General features: G+C 43.3%; 1 protein-coding gene across 1 annotated transcript; it reads left to right on the forward strand.

The window, feature by feature from the left end:
• Positions 1-21,141: 21,141 nt before the first annotated feature.
• LOC139281538 (parathyroid hormone-related protein-like) lies at positions 21,142-22,485 on the forward strand. The gene is made up of 2 exons (XM_070901704.1): positions 21,142-21,245; positions 22,008-22,485. The coding sequence occupies exons 1-2, from the start codon at positions 21,142-21,144 to the stop codon at positions 22,483-22,485; spliced, it is 582 nt and encodes a 193-aa protein (XP_070757805.1).
• Positions 22,486-22,946: the final 461 nt, after the last annotated feature.

The following is a 22,946-nucleotide window of genomic DNA, read 5'->3' on the forward strand; positions in this document are numbered from 1 at the left end:
CTGTGCAATGTGCAACCAGGCTGCGTTAGTGACCTGGTGGGGTCTCTTCCTCCCATTGGAAGGGAAGAGGACCTCCCTGCTTGCTGTGACAAGCATATGGAGGGAGTCATGGGAGAGCCTAGGTGCAGCCAGGAATCACCATAAATATGAATGGGAATCACTTAAAAAATACATGAACACATGCAATATATATTTTTTTCAATTACATATTTAAAATGCCATTTAATGAAATATTTTAAGCAAAACTTAATTTTTTGGGAAAAAAAATTATAGGCTAGCAATTTGACAGGTTTGCAACTGTTTTTCTGCCAGGGCGAAGCGATATTTTTTTATGGCACTAAACAAGTCGCATAACATTTTGTGATCGGGCGGAAATTTCGTCAGTGGTTTTGCGCCGGTGCTGAAAGTTATCGCCCGCCTGATTTTTTAAGCGTTTTTATGACGTCAATCGCTATGGGCAGTAAATTCGGCGATATCACCCATTTTATCGCCCGCCCGGAAACCCACCCAGAAAAAACCGTCGGACGCAGGTTGGACCCAGGGCACACCCGGCGCTAACGGCGCCATCTTGAAAACGGAGCACAAGTTCAGTGCATGAAAGGATTTGGAGAAGGAAGACTGCGTTTTAAAGAGTGATGTTTTATGTGAGTTTATAGTTCATTTTAAAGGACATTTAAGGACATAGAAACATAGAAAATAGGTGCAGGAGCAGGCCATTCAGCCCTTCTAGCCTGCACCGCCATTCAATGAGTTCATGGCTTTTAAAAAATAGGGGCTATACTATGTCAGTCATTATTCCTGGCTGCTTTTTGTATGCAGCGTCAAGCTGGAAGAAGACTTATTGATGAGCATTTTGAGCATAATCGAAGAGCTCGCAGACATATGGGGAGGAAGCCTTACCCCCCACAAGTTTACAGGGAACAGCGCTCATGCCTGCAGCTCTCTGAGGCACAGTGCATTAGAAGGCTGCACTTCCAAAAAGAGATGGTCACAGGGATATGCCAGCTCATAAAGGCAGACCAACAGCCTACCAGCAGCAACAGGACTGCACTGCCTGTGGAGGTGAAGGTGACTGCAGCACTTGCTTTCTATACCTCCGGCTCCTTTTAGGCATCAGCAAAGGACATCTGCTCCATCTTACAGTACGCTACACATTCGCCAGGTGACTACTGCACTATACACATGCAGGATGATCTTTATAAGGTTCCCAATAACCAAGAAGGTACAGAATGAGTGGGCTATAGGTTTTGCTTGCTTCCCCAAGGTTCAGGCTGCCATTGACTGTGCGCACATCACTCTGCAAGCACTTTTCCTCAATCCAGAGGTTTACCAAAACTGAAACAGATTCCACTCCATGAATGTACAGATCGTCTGCGACCATACTCAGCGCATCATGGCAGTAAATGCCCAATTTCCAGGGAGCATCCATGATGCTTTCATCTTGAGAGCAGTGTTTTATGCCTGTTTGAGCGTCAGTCACAAGGCCAGAGCTGGATGCTGGAGGACAAAGGTTATGGCCTCGCCACCTGTCTCATGACGCCCCCTCCAGAACCCTCAGACAGAAGCCGAGCATCGCTATAATGACAGCCATATAGCCACACACATCATTGAACAGATAATTGGAGTGCTCAAGCAGCGCTTCCGAGGCCTGGGCCACTTTGGAGGCTGCCTGCAATACTCCCCTCAGCAGGTCTCTGAGTTCATTGTGGTGTGCTGCATGCTACACAACTTAGCCATCATGAGGGGACAGGATTTGCCACTGGGGACTGCAGGACCACCTCAGGAGAGAGGGAAGGAGGAGGAGGAGGATGAGGAAATGGATGAGGAGGAGGAGAAGGACGAGGACGAGGAGCCTGGCGAGGAACCCATGCCACCACCACTACCACCACCACAGGGGAAGCCTCGTGGAGCTTTCGCCACTGAAAAAGCCTTACGTCAGCAATTCATAATTCAATGCTTTGCTTGAAGAGTGAATGGCACATTTGACCATTGCCTGGCCACTCTATCCCACCATGTTGACTATTTCCCCTCTTATTCTGCAAATGAGACTCGACACAGGAATGGTTAAGGTGAACAAAAGAATTTATTAAACATACAGTAACTTGACTAAGATTTATTAAACATTGTAATTTGAATAAGGTTTAAATTGAATAAAATTTAAGCATTTCAAAAATGGAACAAAATTTATTAAACATTATTGTGAATTGGGAATCTTTTAAAACTTTTATAAAATATCAACAACAACAAAACTGCAACAAAACAACTACAAAACAACGGAACAACAACCCCTGTACCGAACGTCTTTTACCTGCGGCCCCTCCATCCCCCGTCATCCTAATCCCCCTCCCTCACGTCATGACCCTACCCAAGTTGCCACCAAGAATTCGTGCAGCACAGCGGCCAGAGTCCTGCTGTATTGTGGGGGGGGGGGCGGGGAGAAACAATGGAGACGCCACGTGTGGTCCACTGGAGAAGCTCGGGGTATGGAAGGTCTGGCAGTAAAACAAAATTCCGCCACAATTATCGTCCAAAAGCGGGTAAAATCGCTAAAACCCGAATTTCCAGTCCAAAATGTTTTAACGGGGCTAAAAATAAACTTATCTTATTGGACAAGATTTTTAATGTATAAATGAGTGATGAAATTTTATTTTTTAATTTTTTAAAAGCCTTACGCCTGCTTTTACCAGACATAAGAATTTCAATGGCTTCCGTTGGGCAGATTGACCAACTCTCATACCCTTTTCTATCGGATTCATACAATCTGTCAAGAGGATTCTTCACAGTGGAATATTCATGTCCAGCAAAGTGTTTGAACATCTCATCTCAGTCTGTACCAACCCCTATTACCTGCAATCTCATACCCAACCAAGTATTTAAAATACTGTTAAAATTTTATTCGGTTGAAATCAAGGCAAATGAAACATATATACAGTACTTCAAGAATAAGTTCTCATATAGTAATTTCTATGCAATATGTTAAAATTAACCAGTTTTGAGTTTCAGCACATGCGCAGTGCATGCGTAAACCCGGAACATGCGGGACCCCTATGGGTGCATGCGCACCTCGTACGCTGCTGCCCTTAGGACCCGCAAATCCAGCCCCAGTTTCAGGTCGGTGACCTTTGGTCAGAACTGGAAAATGTTACAGATGTAACAGGTTTTAAGCAAGTGCAGAGGCAGGGTAGTGGGGAGAGGTGGACAGAACAAATGAAAAGGTATGTGATAGGGTGGAAGGCAGGGGTTATTAAATGACAAAACAATGAATGTGCAAGGTAAAAGGGGGTGGTAATGGAATAAGGAAAGAAATAAAAGATGGGTCTAGAGAAGGTATAAATGGCAATAGCAGAATTATTACCAGAACCTGTTGTCCAAAAAATGGAAGCAGTAGATATGATCTGAAATTATTGAACGCGATGTTGAGTCCATAAGGTTGTAAAGTGCCTAATTGAAAGATGAAGTGCTGTTCCTCGAGCTTCCGTTGAGCTTCATTGGAAAAACGTAGGAGACCGAGGACAGAGAGGCCAGAGTGGGAGTGGGGCAGAGAATTAAAACAGCATGCAAGCCAAAGCTCAGGGACACACTTGCAGACTGAACAGTGGTGTTCAGCAAAGTGATCACCCAATTGGTTTCCCCATTGTAGAGACCACATCGTGAGCAGCGAATACAGTATACTAAATTGAAAGAAGTTCAAGTAAATCGCTGTTTCATCTGAAAGGAGTGTTTGGGGCCCTGGAGAGTGGGAAGGGAGGAGGTGCATCTCCTGTGCTTGCACGGGAAGGAGCCGTGAGGAGGGAAAGGGCCATTGGGGGTGATTACAGAGTGGACCAGCGTGTGAAGGAGGGAATGCTGGAAGCTATGTTTGGTGGTGCCATCATGCGGGAGGTGGCGAAAATGTCGGAGGATGATCCATTCAATGTGGAGGCTGGTGGGGTGGAAGGTGAGGACAAGGCAAACCCTTTTGTGGTTCTGAGAGGGAGGGGAAGGGCTGAGGGCAGAAGTGTGTCAAATGGGACGGACACGGTTGAGGGCCCTACTAACCACAGTGGAGGGGAATCCTTGATTGAGGAAAATGGAAGACATATCGGAAGCATTGACATTCCCTACAGTCTCCTTAAAGGGGCTAAAGTATCAACCAAGACACTTTACCATGGTTATAAACAGATGACTGCCCAAAGATAATGCATGATAAGATCACGTTGTTATATCTCCAATCCAATCTGCTGCTACCCATTTAATTTTTGAAAAAAACTAAGAGAATATTAGAATACTGCAGGTTGTGCAGCACTAAATATCGTCCCTATTGTAATTAAACTCTGTTTTTACAGCAAGTTGTTCCTGGCTGTTGAGATGATAATATCCATTTAATTGTTGCCTATCCTAGAGTGAGCAAAAATTAAGCCAAAACTGAGGCAAGCTGTGCTAAATCGCGACTGTCCAAACCCAGAGAAGAGAATTGTTTTAATTTCATATGGGATGAATAGGTTCCTCGGTCCCAGAGGTGAAAGGACAGTTTTCTACACAACCGTGCCGCTCAGCTCCAATTTTTCTTTTAGTACTAGAGCAACATTAATCGGCTCCCGAAACCGATTGCATACCCTTGTCTCGGCATGATAATGATAACTGATATTGGGCGTCGGTGGCAGAAGGGAGGGGAAAACGCACAGGTTTATAGCCACAAGGGAGGTTATTTGGAACCTCAGAATTTCACTCAAATACTTTCTGCCTTTAACCAGCTCTTCTATTTAGCTACTCAAAGGCTTTTTTCGCAAGGGGCATATGCGGCCAGACACAATCAGTCATTCATGAATAAATCGTTTAACTGTTTTAAAATGTCATATCTTCAGAACTAAACCGATTTTTTCCGGAGCAGGTTACTTTTAATGGGTACTATAGAAATAAAATCGTAGCGTCATGCAGATTTTAAGAGCTTTGAATGTGACTCTTGCGGCGGAATGAAACAACCGCCAGTCTCGACCAGTTGCATGAACAAAAGAATCACCCAATAAATGGCCATCAATTTTTATGACAGCAGCTGAAGGAAAGCGAACGAGCGACCCCTTTGTTTTTAAGATCTAATTTTTATACAATTCTTATTTTGCATTTTTAGAAGTACCTTGGCACACATGTTGGCTGAAAATTCCCCAGTTACAGTGCACGGGGGGGGGGAAGTCGGTCAGGCACGCGTCCACTAACGCTGTGCCTGGAAAGACTGACCATGAGCTGGAACTATCAAACTGCAGGCGACGTGCAGAGAATTGGGTGATTCTTTTTTTCATGCAACTGGTCGAGACTGGCGGTTGTTTCATTCCGCCGCAAGAGTCACAGTCGAAGCTCTTAAAATCTGCACGACGCTACGATTTTATTTCTATAGTACCCATTAAAAGTAACCTGTCTCCATTTTTATGCTATTTTAATTTTACGAAATAAGTTCACTGCGGTCAATTTATTTTTGTACTGCCTTGAAAGTTATACCCTGTACGCCATTGGGGTCCAAACGATCTTTTAATACTGACCGTGCGATTGTAAGTCGATAGTGATTTATTTTCCGTTAAAAATGTTTTTATTTAATTCTAAACACTCAGAGTCTGTTTTCTGCATCAATGATATTTGCTTTCTTCATTTCGTATTATCTTCATATAATTGTATGCCTAAGATCTTTGAATTGTCGTTGTTCTGCATCAATTGTATATATCCATTTCACTTTCCCCGAGCCTGAATTACCCCAAACTTCATGACACAATACGATTGTAATTTAACATGAAATGTTAATCAACTGTATATTATACGTGGGTCTACATTTGGTGCACACGTTTGACTCATGGCTGAAAGCATTGCCCTTGAAGTTGTTCATTCGAAAGGTTGTGAGCTCCATGACACTCCAGGACCGAGCTTTCCACACAATACTTGGGTTATTTTTCTCACTTCCTTTTCTTAGTTAGGGAGACAAAGCACACCTCAAAAAGCCTTCCAAACGATCAGACTGAACGCTATTTCTACTTACATTCCATTTCATGCTTAATGGGAGATAAAAGAGCAGGAATCTTTAGAAGTTACATTCCTGCCCAACAGCTGCGCGCGTTTGATCCTTGGACCTCGATAGATGGTCTATCTCATTTGTAAGATCAAATTGAAAGGTATCTCATTTGTAAGATCAAATTGAAAGGTCCAGTTTGATTGACTTGTAAAATTTATCCCATCTAATGAAAACAACTGTAATGATCATTTTATTGACATCAGTTTCAGCTTTCTGATAATCCTGCATATTGTTTTATAGTTATTCGTGGTAGCTTCTGTCCCTTGGTTACATTTCTGAGCACTGTTCGTAGCGTTCTGTAAAACTAAACACAGGAGAAATGGTGAAGGACGCGAGACGTTTTTAAAGTCTGTTTTGTTTAAATAATGCGTCTTTTTACAATACAACAAGATACAATAAACAACGCAATTCGCCACAATACATATAGCACAACGGAACACATGTCAACCGACTATAGCGAGAAGAAGAAGTCAACAGCCTTGTGGTGAATGGCTAACCACCGTGTTGCTCTCCCACCTCCATTCCATAATGGCGCGAACCATCTTCAGTCACAACATTCAATTCCATGGCTCGGCAGTTACATGTAATTGATGCTGGGATAAACTAATGCCCATTACCACCAGAAAATACAACAGAACATCGAGAATCCTGAAAAGAATTCAGTCCTAAATTGTCATTGTCTCCAGTTATTTCCCCAAGCCTATAGCCGCCCAGTGATGGGACATTGGAATTCTATTTGGCAGGCCGCAGAGAATACTCATCTTTCACTACTTGATTTAGCACAGTCCAGAGGCATGCAGAGTAGTGGGCCGGTTTGTGGTGAGGACAGTCTGTCAGAGTACAGCATCTATAACCTCAAGGAAATTGTATAATTGTGACAATTCTCCACAAGATTATGATTGGAATATGAACAACAACTTGCATTTATATAGTGCCTTTAATGGTGCAAAACACTTCACAGGGCATTATGAAACAGAATTTGACACCGAGCCACATAAGGAGATATTAGGACAGATGACTAAAAGCTTGTTCAAAGAAATGGGTTTTATGGAGTGTCTTATAGGAGGAGAGAGAGACGGAGAGGTTTAAGGAGGGAATTCCAGAGTTTAGGGTCTAGGCAGCTGAAGGCACGGCCACCAATGGTGAAGCGATTAAAATAGGGGATGTGCAAGAGGCCTGAATTCGAGGATCGTGGAGTGTTGCAGGGCTGGAGGAGGTTACAGAGATAGGGAGGGGCGAGGCCGTGGAGGGATTTGAAAACAAGGATGAGAATTTTAATATTGAGGCACGTGGGACCGGAAGCCAATGTAGGTCAGCAAGCACAGGGGTGATGGGTGAATGGAACTTGATGCGAATTAGGATATGGGCAGCAGAGTTTTGGATGAACTCAAGTTTATTGAGAGTGCAAGATGGGAGGTTGGCCAGGAGAGCATTGGAATAGTCACGTCTGGAGGTAACATAGGCATGGAATAGGGGTTCAGCAGCAGAATAGCTGAGGTAGGAGCAGAGTTGGGTAATGTTATGGAGGTGGAAATAGGCAGTCCTGGTGAAGGCACAGATACATGAATATATTAGCATTTGATCATAAATAGAAATATTAATATTTCTGAATCGACATTTTCTGGTCTTGAGAAACATTTTTATTGTATTTTAAAATATTGAGCATAGCCCATGTGACCATAATCACATGATAAACTAAACAATAGTGTAGAGAGATTTGTGAGTTTCCAAAATCCATTTGGATATCACTAATTCAGAAATATCAAAGACCTTTATTCTTAAGAAGGATTTCTTGGCGCCTATTTCCTTAGGTGTTGTTCTATTCAACTATGGTCATCTTGATACCTCAGTTATGTGCAGGCAAACAGTCTGAGAGATATATTTAAACTCTACTGTAAATGGTAGCTATGGGCAAACAGAATTTTGAATCCTGCAAATGGATGACATTTAAAGTAGTTATGAGACATACATTTTTAATATGCTCCAGTACCTCTTAAAGGGACTTTGAATGGTATATAAGAGCTAACAACTTCTAAGTAAGCAGTCATTCTGCAGCTTATTAAGGCAGACCAGAGACTATGTGATAATGAACCACCATGAAAGGCATAAATTACTGAATTTTAAGGGTCAGTTGTATGTTGAATGCAAGTGCAGAAGAAAGATCGTTTTGAACTGAGTTGAGTTTAAAACATGCATTTTTGCCTGTTGGACTTTTGAAGAACTTTATAAGCACAAACTTATTATTTTAAACTGCCATTATCAACTTGGTTCAGTTAATAGCACTTTCATCTTTGATTCTAAGGTTGTGGATTCAAGTATCATGCCAGGATTTGAATCCATAATCTAGGCTGCCGCTGTAATGCAGTTCAGAAGGAGTGTTCCATTGTTGAAGGTGCAGTCCATTGGATGGGAGATTAAACCAATGATGCATCTGCTGGTTCAGCTGGATGTTAGAAATTTCATGGCACCTTTTGAAGAACAGCATGGAGTTCTAGCCAAAATAGACTCTCAAAAGACACCAACAAAACAGATTAACTGTTAAATCATCTCATGGCTGTGGGATCTTGCTATATGTAAAATAACTGTTGTGTTTATCTACATATTAAAAGTCACTAAACTCCAAAGTAATTCATTGTATGTGATGCACTTTGGGATGTTTCTGAAAGTAGATCTAAGTCAGTAGTCTTGGCTTGAGATCCTTTTGACCATGTTCCACAGAAAGGATTTGGGAAAAGAGTTAATTTTAGTGCTGGGCTTTTTTATAAGCAATATGTATTCTCATGAGATTTTTTCTGAAAAAAGACACCCAAATGAAGTGTGATTAAAAAAAAGAAAGCAATTACAGCCAATGAAGTGCATTTGAAATGTAGTCACTGTTATAATGTAGGAAATGCAGCAGCTAATTTGCATACAGCATGTTCCCAGAAACAGCAATGAGATAATGACCAGATATACTGTTTTAATGATATTGCTTGAGGGATCAATATTGGCCAGGATATGAGGGACAACTTTCCTGCTCTTCTTCAAAGAATGCCATGGGATCTTTTAGGCCCAGCTTAGAGGGCAGACGAGGTCTTGGTTTAACATCCATCTGAAAGATGGTACTTCCAGCAGTGTAGCACTCCTTCAGTACTGCATGAAAGTGTTAGCCTAGATTATCTGCTCAAGTCTCTAAAGTAGGACTTGAACCCACAACCTTCTGACTCAGGCAAGAGGGTTAAAAGTGAACCAAGACTGAAACCTGAATGGAAATACTCTAAATAGGCAATACACTATATTTAATTTGTTTTTCCAGGACATTAAATGCTTCAGTAGCTTGGCTACGTATTCAGAAACACCACTCACCCTTTGTATTGGAAAATGATTTGATATCTGGTTGTCTGTGAACCAAGAGATAAGTTCCCCTCCAAGTTACACACCACCCTGACTTGGAGATATATCGCCGTTCCTTCATTGTCGTAGAGTCAAAATCCTGGAACGCCCTCCCGAACAGCACTGTGGGAGTACCTTCATCACATGGACTGAAGAGGTTCAAGAAGGCGGCTCACCACCACCTTCTCAAAGAAAATTAGGAATGGGCAATAAATGTGAAACAGTGATCCAGGTGAAACAGCGATTTACTTGTACTTCTTTCGATTTAGTATATTGTATTCGCTGCTCATGATCTGGTCTCCCCAATATAGAGGAGACCAAACTGGGTGATCGCTTTGCAGAACACCTCCACTCAGTCCATAAGCGTGACCCCGAGCTTCCAGTCGCCTCTCATTTTAATTCTCCACTCCACTCCCACTCTGATATCTCCATCCTCGGCCTCTTAAACTGTTCCAAAGAAACTCAAGGCAAGCTCGAGGAACAGCAACTCATCTTTCTTTTAGGCATTGTACAGCCTTCTGGACTCAATATCGAGTTCAACAATTTTAAACCATAACCTCTGCCCCTATTTTTTTCTTTTTGTTTTTTTTTCTCTTTCCCACGGCAGCTGTTGATGATTCTGCCATCTCTATTTACACCCTTTCTAGTCTCATCTTTTGTTTCTTAACTTGTCCCAGACCTGTGAGGTAACACAACACCAGCAGCGGAGAGAAAAATGTGAGCAGCCACCGCAGGGAGCAGCATGAGCAGGTAAGAGAGGATGATAAAAGGAGAACAGGGTGACTATATTCGACATCACAGGAAGGCAGGGAAGTGATTGGTTAGTGAGTTTTTCTCTCTTTTCTTGCTTTAATTTAAGGGCCTTAGATTAGGGGCCGTGATTAATAACTAAAAATTAAATCTAATTAATTAGATACATACAGAGATGGCAGGACAGGCGATGTGTTTCTGCTGTTGCATGTGAGAGCTGGTTGACCCCATTGAGGTCCATCACAACCACATCTGCAGCAAGTGTCTGCAGCTCGAGGAACTTCGGCTCCATGTTGATGAGCTGGAATCCGAGCTGCGGACACTATGACACATCGGGGAGAGAGAGAGTTACCTGGACGCCGCAGTCCAGGAGCTAGTCACACCAATTAGAATAATTAATTCAAATTCGATCCATGGTCATGGACAGGAGGATGTGACTATGAGTGAGGAAAGTATGGGGACTCAGGATGGAGTGATGGAGTAGCCTCAGCCCTTGCTCTTATCTAACAGGCTTGAGGCTCTTACTCCCTGTGTGGACGAGAGCAGAGACTGCAGAGAGGATGAGCAAACTAACCACAGCACCATGGTACAGGGGGCCATACAAGTGTGGGGAGTAAAAAGAAACATTGTAGTGGTAGGGGACAGTATCATTAGGAGGACAGATATGGTTCTTTGCAGCAGAGAGCGTGAGTCCCGAAGGCCGTGATGCCTGCCCAGTGCCACGGTTAAGGACATCTTCTCAGGGCTGGAGAGGAACTTGGAGTGGGAGGGGGAAGATCCAATTGTTGTGGTCCACATGGGTACCAGCGACATAGATAGGACAAAGAAAGAGGTTTTACTGAGAGAGTTTGAGCAGCTAGGGGCCAAATAAAAAAGAAGAACCACAAAGGTATTAATCTCTGGATTACTACCTGAGCCACGAGCAAATTTGCATAGGGTAAATAAGATCAGAGAGTTACTTGGCTCAAAGATTGGTGTGGGGGAAATGGGTTTTGGTTCGTGGGATACTGGTATCAGCACTGGGGTAAGAGGGAACTGTTCCATTGGTACGGGCTCCACTTAGACCATGCAGGGCCTAGAGTCCTGGCAAATCAAATAACTAGGGCTGTAGAGAAGGCTTTAAACTAATTAGTGGGGGGGGGGGTGGCAGGGGCAGGGGGGAGGATTCATGTGAGCGAAAATGTAAAAAGCCAAAGAATAAGGAGAAGGCAATATATCAGGGTAGCACTGGGGGAAACGAAAACCAGAGCATGCCAGGGAGGGACAGAATGTATATACATAAAGGTGAATCAGAAAGTGGGGTCAAAGCAGGAAAAAATGGTAAAAAAACAAATTTAAAAGCTCTTTATCTGAATGCATGTAGCATTCGTAACAAAATAGATGAGTTGACGGCACTAATAGATAAAAATGTGTATGATCTGATAGCCAGTTCAGAGACGTGGTTGCAAGGTGACCAGGACTGGGAACTAATTATTCAGGGGCATTTGATAATTTGGAAGGACAGACAGAAAGGAAAAGGATGTGGGGTAGCATTCTTAATAAATGATGAGGTCAGTGCATTAGTGAGAAACAATTTTGGCTCAGAGGATCAAGATGTTGAATCAGTTTGGGTGGAGATAAGGAATAATAAGGTGGGCATAGTCTATAGGCTCCCTAACAGTAGCTACACTCTTGGACAGACTATAAATCAAGAAATAATGGAGGCTTGTAACAAAGGAACGGCAATAATCATGGGCGATGTTAACCTTCATATTGATTGGACAAAGCAAATTGGCCAGGATAGCCTTGAAGAAGAGTTCATAGAGTGTATACAGGATAGTTTCATGGAACAGTATTTTGCGGAACCAACCAGGGAGCAAGCTATCTTAGATCGGGATCCTCTAGGAATGAGTGACCATACTATGGTTGAATTTCAAATTCAGCTGGAGGGTGAGAAAGTTGGTTCTCAAACTAGTATCCTAAGCTTAAATAAAGGAGACTACAAAGGTATCAGGGCAGAGTTGGCTAAAGTGGACTGGGAAAATAGATTAAAGTATGGGATGATTGATGAGTAGTGGCAGACATTTAAGGAGATATTTCATAACTCGCAACAAAAATATATCCCAATGAGAAGGAAAAACTATGTGAGAAGGGATAACCATCTGTGGCTAACTAAGGAAATAAGGGATGGTATCAAATTGAAAACAAGGGCATACAATGTGGCCAAGACTAGTGGGAGGCCAGAGGATTGGGAAACTTTTAAAAGCCAGCAAAGAACGACTAAAAAAATGATAAAGAGAGGGAAGATAGATTATGAAAGTAAACTAGCACGAAATATAAAAACAGATAGTAAGAGTTTCTACAGGTACATAAAAAGGAAAAGAGTAGCTAAAGTAAATGTTGGGCCCTTAGAGGATGAGAGTGGGGAATTAATAATAGAGAAGAGGGAAATGGCAGAGACGTTGAATAAATATTTTGTATCGGTCTTCATGGTAGAAGACACTAAAAACATCCCAATAGTAGATAATCAAGGGGCTATAGGGAGGGAGAAACTTAATACAGTCACTATCACGAATGAAGTAGTACTCAGTAAAATAATGGGACTAAAGGCGGACAAGTCCCCTGGACCTGATGGCTTACATCCTTGGGTCTTAAGAGAAATGGCAGCAGAGATAGTGGAGACATTGGTTGTAATCTACCAAAATTCCCTGGATTCTGGGGTGGTCCCAGCGGATTGGAAAACCGCAAATGTAACGCCCCTATTTTGAAAAGGGAAGCAGACAAAAAGCATAAACTATAGACCAGTGAGCCTAACATCTGTTGTTGGGGAAAATGGTGGAGTCCAGCATTAAGGAAGCAGTAGCGGAACATTTGGAAAAGCCTGATTCAATCAAGCAGAGTCAGCATGGTTTTATGAAATGGAAATCATGTTTGACAAATTTGCTGGAGTTCTTTGAGGATGTAATGAGCAGGGTGAATAAGGGGGAACCAGTGGATATGATGTATTTGGATTTCCAGAAGGTATTCGATAAGGTGCCACATAAGAGGTTACTGCACAAGATAAAAGGTTATAGGGTTGGGGGTAATATATTAGCATGGATAGAGGATTGGCTAACGAACAGAAAACAGAGAGTCGGGATAAATGGGTCATTTTCCAGTTGGCAAACAGTGACTAGTGGGATGCCGCAGGGATCGGTGCTGAGTCCTTAATTATTTACAATCTATTTTAATGATTTGAATGAAGGGGCCAAGTTTGCTGATGATACAGCGCTTTAGATGCCTGGACCACTCAGGAGGCGAGTTACAATATGACCCTGAGTAGTTAGCTCAATTCATGGTGGTGTGCTGCATGCTGCACAACTTGGCTATCAGGAGGGGACAAGAATTGCCAGAAGGGACTGCCTCTCAGGAGAAAGAGGAAGAGAAGGATGAGGAGGTAGATGATGACCTCGGGGCAGACAATCAGGCTGATGATGAAACCATGCCCCCGCCCCCCTGTACACTGCAGGAAAGGGCCTATGGTGGCTACATAGGTGCAAGACTCTTATGTCAGCAGCTCATAAATGAGCGCTTGCTTGAAATAATGTTGGTGGTATTTACAAAGCTGCAAGACTGCTGTGTCTGCAGCTCATACATGAATGGTGTGCATTACCTTGCTGAAAGTTACAGTTAAAGTCGATTCAAGTTACATTTAATTATCCCCTTTCCTGTTAAGGAATCACCAATGTTTAACATTACAGCAATCTGAGAAAATGCACAACAATGTTATGTTAAATAAAAATTTTTAATGAAACCATTTGTATTGATTCATTATTATTACTCTAAAAAATCACGCCAGCCCATCCTCACCCCACCCCACAACAAATTTAGAACATATATAACATTTCTAACATTTTTTACATTTCCAATAACATTAATAACACAAATAACACAAATGCAAATACAACAACGTACCCCCCCCCACCCCTTCCCCAAAACTCCCAACAGTCATTAAATAGTAGCAACAATAACAACAATACTGTTAGAATTCCAACTCCTGCAGCCATGCATCTCATTTTCCTTCCCCCCCGCCCCCGCATTTTCTCTCCACCTCTACCCCTTCCCCTTTCACTCCCGACTCCAAGCCGCTTTGCCGCAGTGCTCCTCAGATGCTGCTTCATTGGAGGGGATGATGGTAGATCTGCTGTTTGGCTGGATGCTGGAGAGGACGTTCCCGAGGAGGAAACGTCCGCCGAGCCAGAAGCAAGAGCTTCCTCCTGGCTCGCATGTGTCATTGGCAATGGGGGTGGGGCAACTTGGCATTCCGGAAACACTGATAGCCCTTTGACACTAGTGTTCCTGGCTATCACCTCTGGGGCCACCGCCAACCGTGGCATGTTCTCTGTCATGGTCGTGGATATTGTGGTCATCTGTTGGGATATGCTCACCATTGTCTGGAGGATCTGCTGACCTATGTCAACACCTCTCCTCGACAAATGTACCATGTTCCTGCCGAGATCTGCCGATTGTGAATCAGTCCTGCAGCGTTGAAACAACCTCGGTGAGGTCGGCAACGGCATGGCGACACTTGGGGTGCCCTGCGGCAAAGTGCTTGGGCCTGCTACCTCCATGGTGGAGGAGGACATGGCCCCAGGAGCACTAAATATAATAGTTGTGCTTGATCTTGAGGTTGTTGCAGCAGGCTCCTCCAACTCCTCATTGTCCTTTGGAGAAGACAACCTGCAGCTCAAGAGGCGATATTCGGGGCTCCTCAACACCAGAAGCACGATCCACCGCAGATGCCGCCGCCAGATCATCACCTTGCTTTGATGCTCTTGGCAGTGACTGCGCTACAGAACATAAATTAGGTAATTAATGGAGAAAGGGGTGCTAGGGTCACAGGGTAATTCAAATGCTACACACCAACGTATGCACGAGAACAGCAGTACCACTTTCAAAATAATCACAGACATCACATTTAATGAACATAACCAAATCCTGCATTACAATGATTTTCATAACCCTATCATTAATTACATAACACTTTCATCAATCATCTATCATATATTGTATAGATATGAGTGGGTGCGGCATTGATTGACTTTACATCACGTAATGGTATATACTTTACTGATGTGGCTTAACATCTGGTTCTGCTGCTGCATGGGTGGACAAGCGATTGAGGACCCCCACGAGTGCCAGCGCCCGCACCTCAATGACCGTCAGCTCACACATCACTGGTGGGCCACCACCCATGCGCTGCTGTTTGGCCCTATTCTTTGAAAGCTTCTTCTGCAAGTGGTGACACCAGCATGACATGGCATAAGATCATTGCATAAGATCATTGCTAGTTACTGTCACAGATACCGATACAACACATTTATTAACCTAAACACGGACACCGTAAACGTAGGATTTGAGTAAAACATTTTACCGGTCTAACTGCAATACATCAGATCTGAATTTATTTACTCATTACACTTACAATTCGAATTATATAAATATATAAATAAATCAAAATAAATGTAATACATACTCTGCAGGAGCCAACAAGGTCATTCCAGTGCTTGCGGCACTGGTTGCCCTCACGCACCTTGCGCATCACCGTTAAGACCACCTCAGCGATTTTGGCCCAAATCTTCTGATAAATCTTCAGGATAGGCTTCCCATGCCGACCCTGGGTAAATTGACCCCAATGTGACTCCACCTCCTACAGAAGGGTAGCATTTGCCTCAGCTGAAAATCTCCTTGCTCTTTTTTGACCTCCCATCTCCACTTCCTCTCCAACCTCACAGCCCTCACCAGCCTCCTCCACCTTCACATCGTGATCTCTCGCCTCCTCCATGCCTTCCATTTTTTTATATCTTTGTGACAGATATTTCTGTCTCAGAAAATGAAATAGTGCTATTTTTAATGAGTGCTCCTCATAAAAATCCTTCCAAACTCCCACAATAGCCAAACAAACCACAAACCCCTACACAACAAACCCACACACGCTTTCTCTTCCTCTCTGCTCTCTCTCTCTCCTCTTCTGCCCATGTATTGATGACCACTGACCTCCTGAAATGTGGGAAAAGACCATTGCTATGGGCACCGACATTTTACGACAGAAGAAATAAACACCGCTAACGCCCATTTCACATCGTTCCCGCTAATGCCCATTTTATAAAGTGGAAACTAGGGTTTTGAAAATGGGCGATAATCCTGCGATCTCAAAACCCATAATAAACACCAAGCTGGAAATAACGCCCATTTTGGGGTGATCTGCACAATAATAGAAAGTCTAGCCCATGGACAGGCTAAGTGAGTGGGCTAAAATTTGGCAGATGGAGTATAATGTGGGAAAATGTGAGGTTATCCAATTTGGCAGCAATAATAGAAAAGCAAATTAGAATTTAAATGGAGAAAAATTGCAATGTGTTGAAATTCAGAGGGACCCTGGGGGTCTTTGTGCATGAAACACTAAAAGATAGTATGCAGGTACAGCAAGTAATCAGGAAGGCAAATGGAATGTTGGCCTTTATTGCAAGAGGGATAGAGTATAAAAGCAGAGAAGTCCTGCTACAACTGTACAGGTTATTGGTGAGGCCACACCTAGAGTACTGCATTCAGCTTTGTTCTCCATATTTAAGGAAGGATATACTTCAATTGGAGGCTGTTCAGAGAAGGTTCATGAGGTTGATTCCGGAGATGAAGGGGTTGACTTATGAAGATAGGTTGAGTAGGTTGGGCCTATACACATTGGAGTTCAGAAGAATGAGAGGTGATCTTATTGAAACACATAAGATAATGAGCGGGCTCGACAAGGTGGATGCAGAGAGGATATTTCCATTCATAGGGGAAACTAAAACTAGGGGACATAGTCTCAGAATAAGGGGCCGTCCATTTAAAAATGAGATGAGGAACTTCTTCTCTCAGAGGGTTGTAAATCTATGGAATTCTCTGCCCCAGAGAGCTGTGGAGGCTGGGTCATTGTATATATTTAAGGCCAAGATAGATTTTAGCGATAAGGGAGTAAAGGGTTATGGGGATTGGGCAGGGAAGTGCAGCTGAGAAGTGGAGCTGAGTCCATGATCAGATCAGCCGTGCTCTTATTAAATGGTGGAGCAGGCTCGAGGGGCCAAATGGACTACTCCTGCTCCTATTTCTTATGTTTTTATGTTCTTAATACCATCTCCTTTAGCCTTGCGCCATCATCCCTTTTGTCGCTTGATTTCTTCTGCCTTCCATCCAATCACAGACCTTCCCTTTTGTTCTTTCCTACTCTCCCGCCTTTCCCTGCCCATACACTTGCTTAAAAACCTGTTGCATATCTAACTTTTTCCAGTTCTGAGGCCCTGAAACATTAACTCTGTTTCTCGCTCCACGGATGCTGCCTGATCTGCTGAGTAGTTCTAACATTTTCTGTTTTTTTATAACATATTCTTTATGTTATGTTATGGCATGAAGAAATGCTGTGTGGATCGAAGAATATCTGATCGTAACTATTGCTCTGTATGTTCACCTTCCTGCGGGATTCGTACAATTCGAACCCCATCGAATGTCAGTTCAATCTGCTGTCGGAGAGACTAAAGAAATATATGTGCGGGAGATAAGGAACCCCATTCAGGCCACAAACGGATTTGATGGTTATAGCCTCTGATCCCACTATCGTACAAATAAATATAGGGAAGTGTGAGCCAACTCTCATAAAAGTAAGATGCTCAGACCACCTACAAGAATGACTGGCGCCATTGAACATGAGAAGGTAGCTATGGAAGATCTGAATTCATAACAACATTGTACCTCTGCAAGTCTTTTTCTGGTCGGAGGTCTGTGCGCGCATGTAAGAAAATATGTGTAGTCTCGTCTGGCCAGGTTAATGCAATTCCAGCCAGGCAGTAAAAAAACCACTTTCATATTGGCTTAAGTGCGGTGCTAGTGCAGTTGGCTCACAATCTTTGGGTCTCATGCAACTGGCAGCAATGCCAAAGTACATTTTCCAAGAAGACCCATCTTCTGGGTGGCCAGCCTTCGCAAATCCTGCCAAGTTTGCTTTGGGGAGGCCGTTAGCTGTACAAGACATGCAAGTCGGGAGCCAGCAACACTAGCAACACGGGTCTAATGCAATACAAAAGTACAATGCAGAATATTTTATACTACATATTAGGTCTTCCCTGCACTGCCTAAGAATACTGCTATCTTAAATGTATACTCCAGTAGCCTCGCTGCTTTCTCTCGGCAGCAAAATGCATTCCATGGGGGTTGCGCATGCTCAGAGAAGCCATCGCAAATTGGCCCCCACATTGAGCAATACGTCATGATATCATCACAGATTATGTCAGCAGGGCCATTTTGAAAACCCTTGAAACATGCGCTGCCGCCAGTGCAACGCTTTCAGTGACCAAAGTTAAATGGGCAGCATACCACTAAGAACAAAGAAAAATAGGTTTCCTGGCAGGAATACAGCAGGTTGTAGGAAACCCAGGCTATGGGAGCTGCCACGCGAAAATCAATTGAAAAGTGGGTTCAGTTAGGTGTTGCCAGTTGTGAATTGATTATGTGACCATTGCTTTTAAACAGGAAGCACAATATGCCCCTAAGCTTCGCTCACATCACTCTGGAAATTGATTAAATTGGGAGTGTCCATTGCCATGCAAAACTGTACATGGTTTGTTTTGGATGGAATAGGTTGCATGGGACCAGTGACCTTTTCTCGCTTCGTATTTTCTGTTCCCGCTTTTGACCAAAGTTTGGGTTTGGTATGACAGATTAATTGTGCCCTAGAAATTTAGTCTGGAAGTTTCTGTGCCAGCAAAACCACAAGTCCATGAAAAAAACCAACTAATAATCACGCTGTAACATGTCCGGCATAAGTAAAAACATGAATTTTAAAATGCAAAAAATCAGGTTTTAAAGCTATCTTTTTTATTGCTATCTTTGCTATATTCATCAAGGATTTTTTTTCCGTTTACTATGCGGATTATTTCTGTTTACACTGCAGCGAGGAAGATATGCCAATGTCCACATCCAAAGAGGTAACAGTATCCCAGGGCATATTGTTTTATCGTGCCCTAGAGAATCATCAGAAAACATCAAATGACATCCACTTTCATCAAAGTTCCATAGATTATTTGTGCAACGCAATTTTCAAGGTTTTTTTTACCGATCGTGTTTGCTTTTTCTGGAGAATCTGGTAATCACCATGGACAGCTCTCAGCATCGCACAATGTGCGGCAAATCCAAAGGTTTAGAGTATTTCCTCAATGCTAATGGGAACTGACTGAACCCAACCTTGTCCTTGTGTTGCACTGGAGGCTGCTTTTCACTGGATTGATACTCTCTATCTATGTCCCTGTGTTGCACTGGAAGCTGCTTGTCATTGGATTTATACTCTCTATCTATGCTTTTAGATGCACAGGTGGATTCACATATGAATGTCTAGTTAGGGCACAGTTTGAAAGTTCTGTGGATGAAGATTACTGTTTTCATTATATACGAGCAACATCACTTGAAAATGCCCGTATACTGAAATTATGTTACCCCGTATCATACTATGTCTAATTTGTTATGTTTGTTTATAAAACTATTGTCTATAAAGGGTAAATCAAATAATGTTATACTAAGCGCGAATGAATTCAGCAACGTTATTTTTCACTTATTTTGTGTCAGGGTAAGATTTACTCATCAAAGTCAACGAGGGTATTACAATGAGAATGAGACTTGTCCTGAATAGCGTTCTTCTCTCCATTAATCCTCTGATTTCGTTTATACACAGCGCCAGGGACACAGGATCTGCTGACAGAGGTGATTGCTGAGGACAACGCCGCTCGATATTAAGACCTGTAATAAAGTTTGTTTTTTTAACCTTCCTGCATATCATTGCCAACATTTTTTTGTTTCCTTTAATGATTGACCGTATTTGTTCCAGTTGAATGGCTTTGGGAAAGTGTTCGGATGTGTTGAGCATCATCAAACCGGCGATGATTTACTCAAACGCAGATTAACGCGGCGTGACGTCAGAGAAAAGGTGCTTATCAAGGCCAGGTCTCGGCGTCCCACCGAAAGATTTAAAAACTCCGGGCAGGGTCGGTGCGGGGAGCATGCATGGCATATGCAAGAACTAAAATCGTTTACGTTTTGTATTAGTCTTTAATCTGTTCAGTGAAGATCCTGTTTTAGTTTCAAAGAAACATTGAATATCATAAAGGAATCGCGAGCTATTCAGAGATCCGTCCAACCTTCAATACTGAATTCTGCTCTAACAGGTTATCTGTCATTGTACTGGTGAGTGTTGGACGGTGAGAGGACGTTCAACAGATTCCATTTTCTAGTAACAGTTCTGCAAGGTCAGACCATGTCCAGAACCTTCTATAGTGCACCTATGTGAGATGTAAGACTGATATAATCATTGGAAATTGACAGATGTTCTTCTGGATAAAGTTCAAACTATTATATCTAGTTGCTATAAACTTCAACGAACCATTTGACAAGTCAGTGCTCCTTTAAACGTCTAAAGGCTAGATAATGAACACGCTCGTTTTGAGGTTTTGTAAAACAGCCCCCAGTGTTTAAAACAAGTTGGGACAAAAAGTGCGATATTTTAAAGTTCCTTTCCTACTTGGCTGGGTCGGATGAAACGGTGAAGGGGGATACTGTGTTTTGAATTTGATTAGCGAGTTTAAATTCGGAACGTTGCTCTGCGTGTCTCTGGCGCAGCCCAGGCTCCGCGAGCACAGTGCACGCTGCTTCTACTCCAAGCGATTCATGTATCTTTCTGTTTCGTTCTACAGAGCACCTTAAGGCGACCAGACTAGGAAAGTCTCCGATTCCGTCAGACTTTGCAAGAACTGACTACCCAGAAGTAAGTGAGGGGAGGGGGATCGATTTACATATGCACTGGAATCTTGTTTTACAATTTCACACAGTTTCGAGTCAGCTTTGTGGAAAGAATTCAGATCGTCAGTGCGTAGAGGCTGACTGGGGATTCTGTCATGCACTTCATTTTGACTCGTGAATTCTCGTGTTCGCAGGTTGGGGAAAGTGAGATGTCGAACACAAGAAGATTGTTTCAGCAGCTGAGCTTTGCGATATTTCTCCTGTGCTGTTCAATGCCCACACATGGGAAGCCAGTGGATGAAATCTCCATAAAGTAAGTTTGTATTGTGCATATTCACAGAGTCTGTTTGATATATGTAGGCTGAATGGTGCATATAATGCATTGAAATGTCTCCCAGTGTATTGCAAGAGGCGGGTACAGTTTTCTATTTAAACAGCACATACTTTAATACAAAAATTGTGCTGGTCTTTTGCTAAAGTATTACACGCGAGTTGGATGCTTATTTTCATCAGTTTTAAAACGAAGGGTGTTCGGAACGCGGAAATGTTGGTGGTTTTATAAGATTGCAGAAATGACAAAGTGAAGAACATTGCTCATTGCGCTGCCAAAGCTTTGGATCAGTAATTGATCCTGGTTAAGGTGTTAAAGCCAGCGCGCTACCCTTGTCTCGATAGAAGCATTGCGCTGCGATCAGTTTGCGATCCAATTGTTCGGAGCGGCGCGCACGAGATTCAGGATCGACTGTGAACTGACCTTACGATCATATGAAGCTGTTCGGGTCAAACATTTTGCTATAGATTCCCTGCTCTATTTTACAATCGGCACCTTGAAATGCACTTGGCATAAAATAGTTCATAATGGCAACAACGCGTGTTAAGTATTTTGACTTTAAAATAACTCCAGCACAATAAGTTCAGTTGGAATGCCCTTTGGATAATACAGCTTTCCTGTTACGGTCGACTGGAATTTGATGGTTGAGTTTTGATGTGGTTACAACTGGTTTTGAACTGTACTTGAGCCTGTGCCGAGCTGTCTAATCTAAAATAATAAAATTCTCGTGTCTGTGTTATGTAGGAAGAGGTCTGTCTCGGAGCACCAGTTCATGCATGACAAGAGCAGGTCTATCCAGGAGCTACAGAGGCGGATCTGGCTGCACAACGTCATGGGCGAACTGCACACAGCAGAGGGCCGGGCATTGGCTCAGACACAGCCGGCTCGCAACCCCAAACACCCGGCGACGTGGCCCGACTCGCCGGACCTGGCCGTGCTCCTCATCAAACTGGCAGCCAACAACAGTAACAACGAGGGCACCAAGACTCCGCTGGAGCAGGTGCAAGAGACCAACAAACCCGGTCCTTTCAAATACCAGAACGCGAAGAAGAACGGCAAGAGGAAGAAGCAAGGGAAAAGCAGCAAGCGCAAAGCGCAGCGAAGCCGGGAGGAGAAGAGTCGGAGGCACGCACGCTCCGTGGGTTCCGAAGTCAGGGATCCCGGCAGCGGATCCGTCTCCGAGTCGCTCCTCACTGCCGCCTATGGACGGTTGTGGCACTGAGGGAACAGCCTGCAAAATACACCCTTAGGTAATTACACAATACTCTCCCAGTCAATTCTCTCTTACTTGCTTTAAAGGTGAAAGGACGAGTAGTACGGCAGGTAATACCCGAGACCGGCAGCTGCCGGCTCTGATGTACAACCAGCAAAACCTGGCTATATGCACAATGATCTCAGGCTGACCAGCATCCAGACACAGCGAGGACAGGGCAGACTATCTATACTCGAGTGCTTGGGGGTATGTGCACATCTGCACTCCCCAGACACTAACATGTTAAAGCTAGCAGAGGACAGGCTCGTAGCATTAAAGCAAATCCTTTCACAATTTTAAATGGGTACTTTTGAAAAGCATATTTACACCAGGCTGCAGTTACACCGCGTCCAGTGCAAACTTCAAGTGGCGTGAGAGGGTATCTTGGCGCTCCTGCAACACTTGGTGTCAGATCAACACCCACATTGCAC

This window comes from Pristiophorus japonicus, chromosome 15 (assembly GCF_044704955.1).
Source record: "Pristiophorus japonicus isolate sPriJap1 chromosome 15, sPriJap1.hap1, whole genome shotgun sequence".
Classification (NCBI taxonomy): Eukaryota; Metazoa; Chordata; class Chondrichthyes; family Pristiophoridae; genus Pristiophorus; species Pristiophorus japonicus.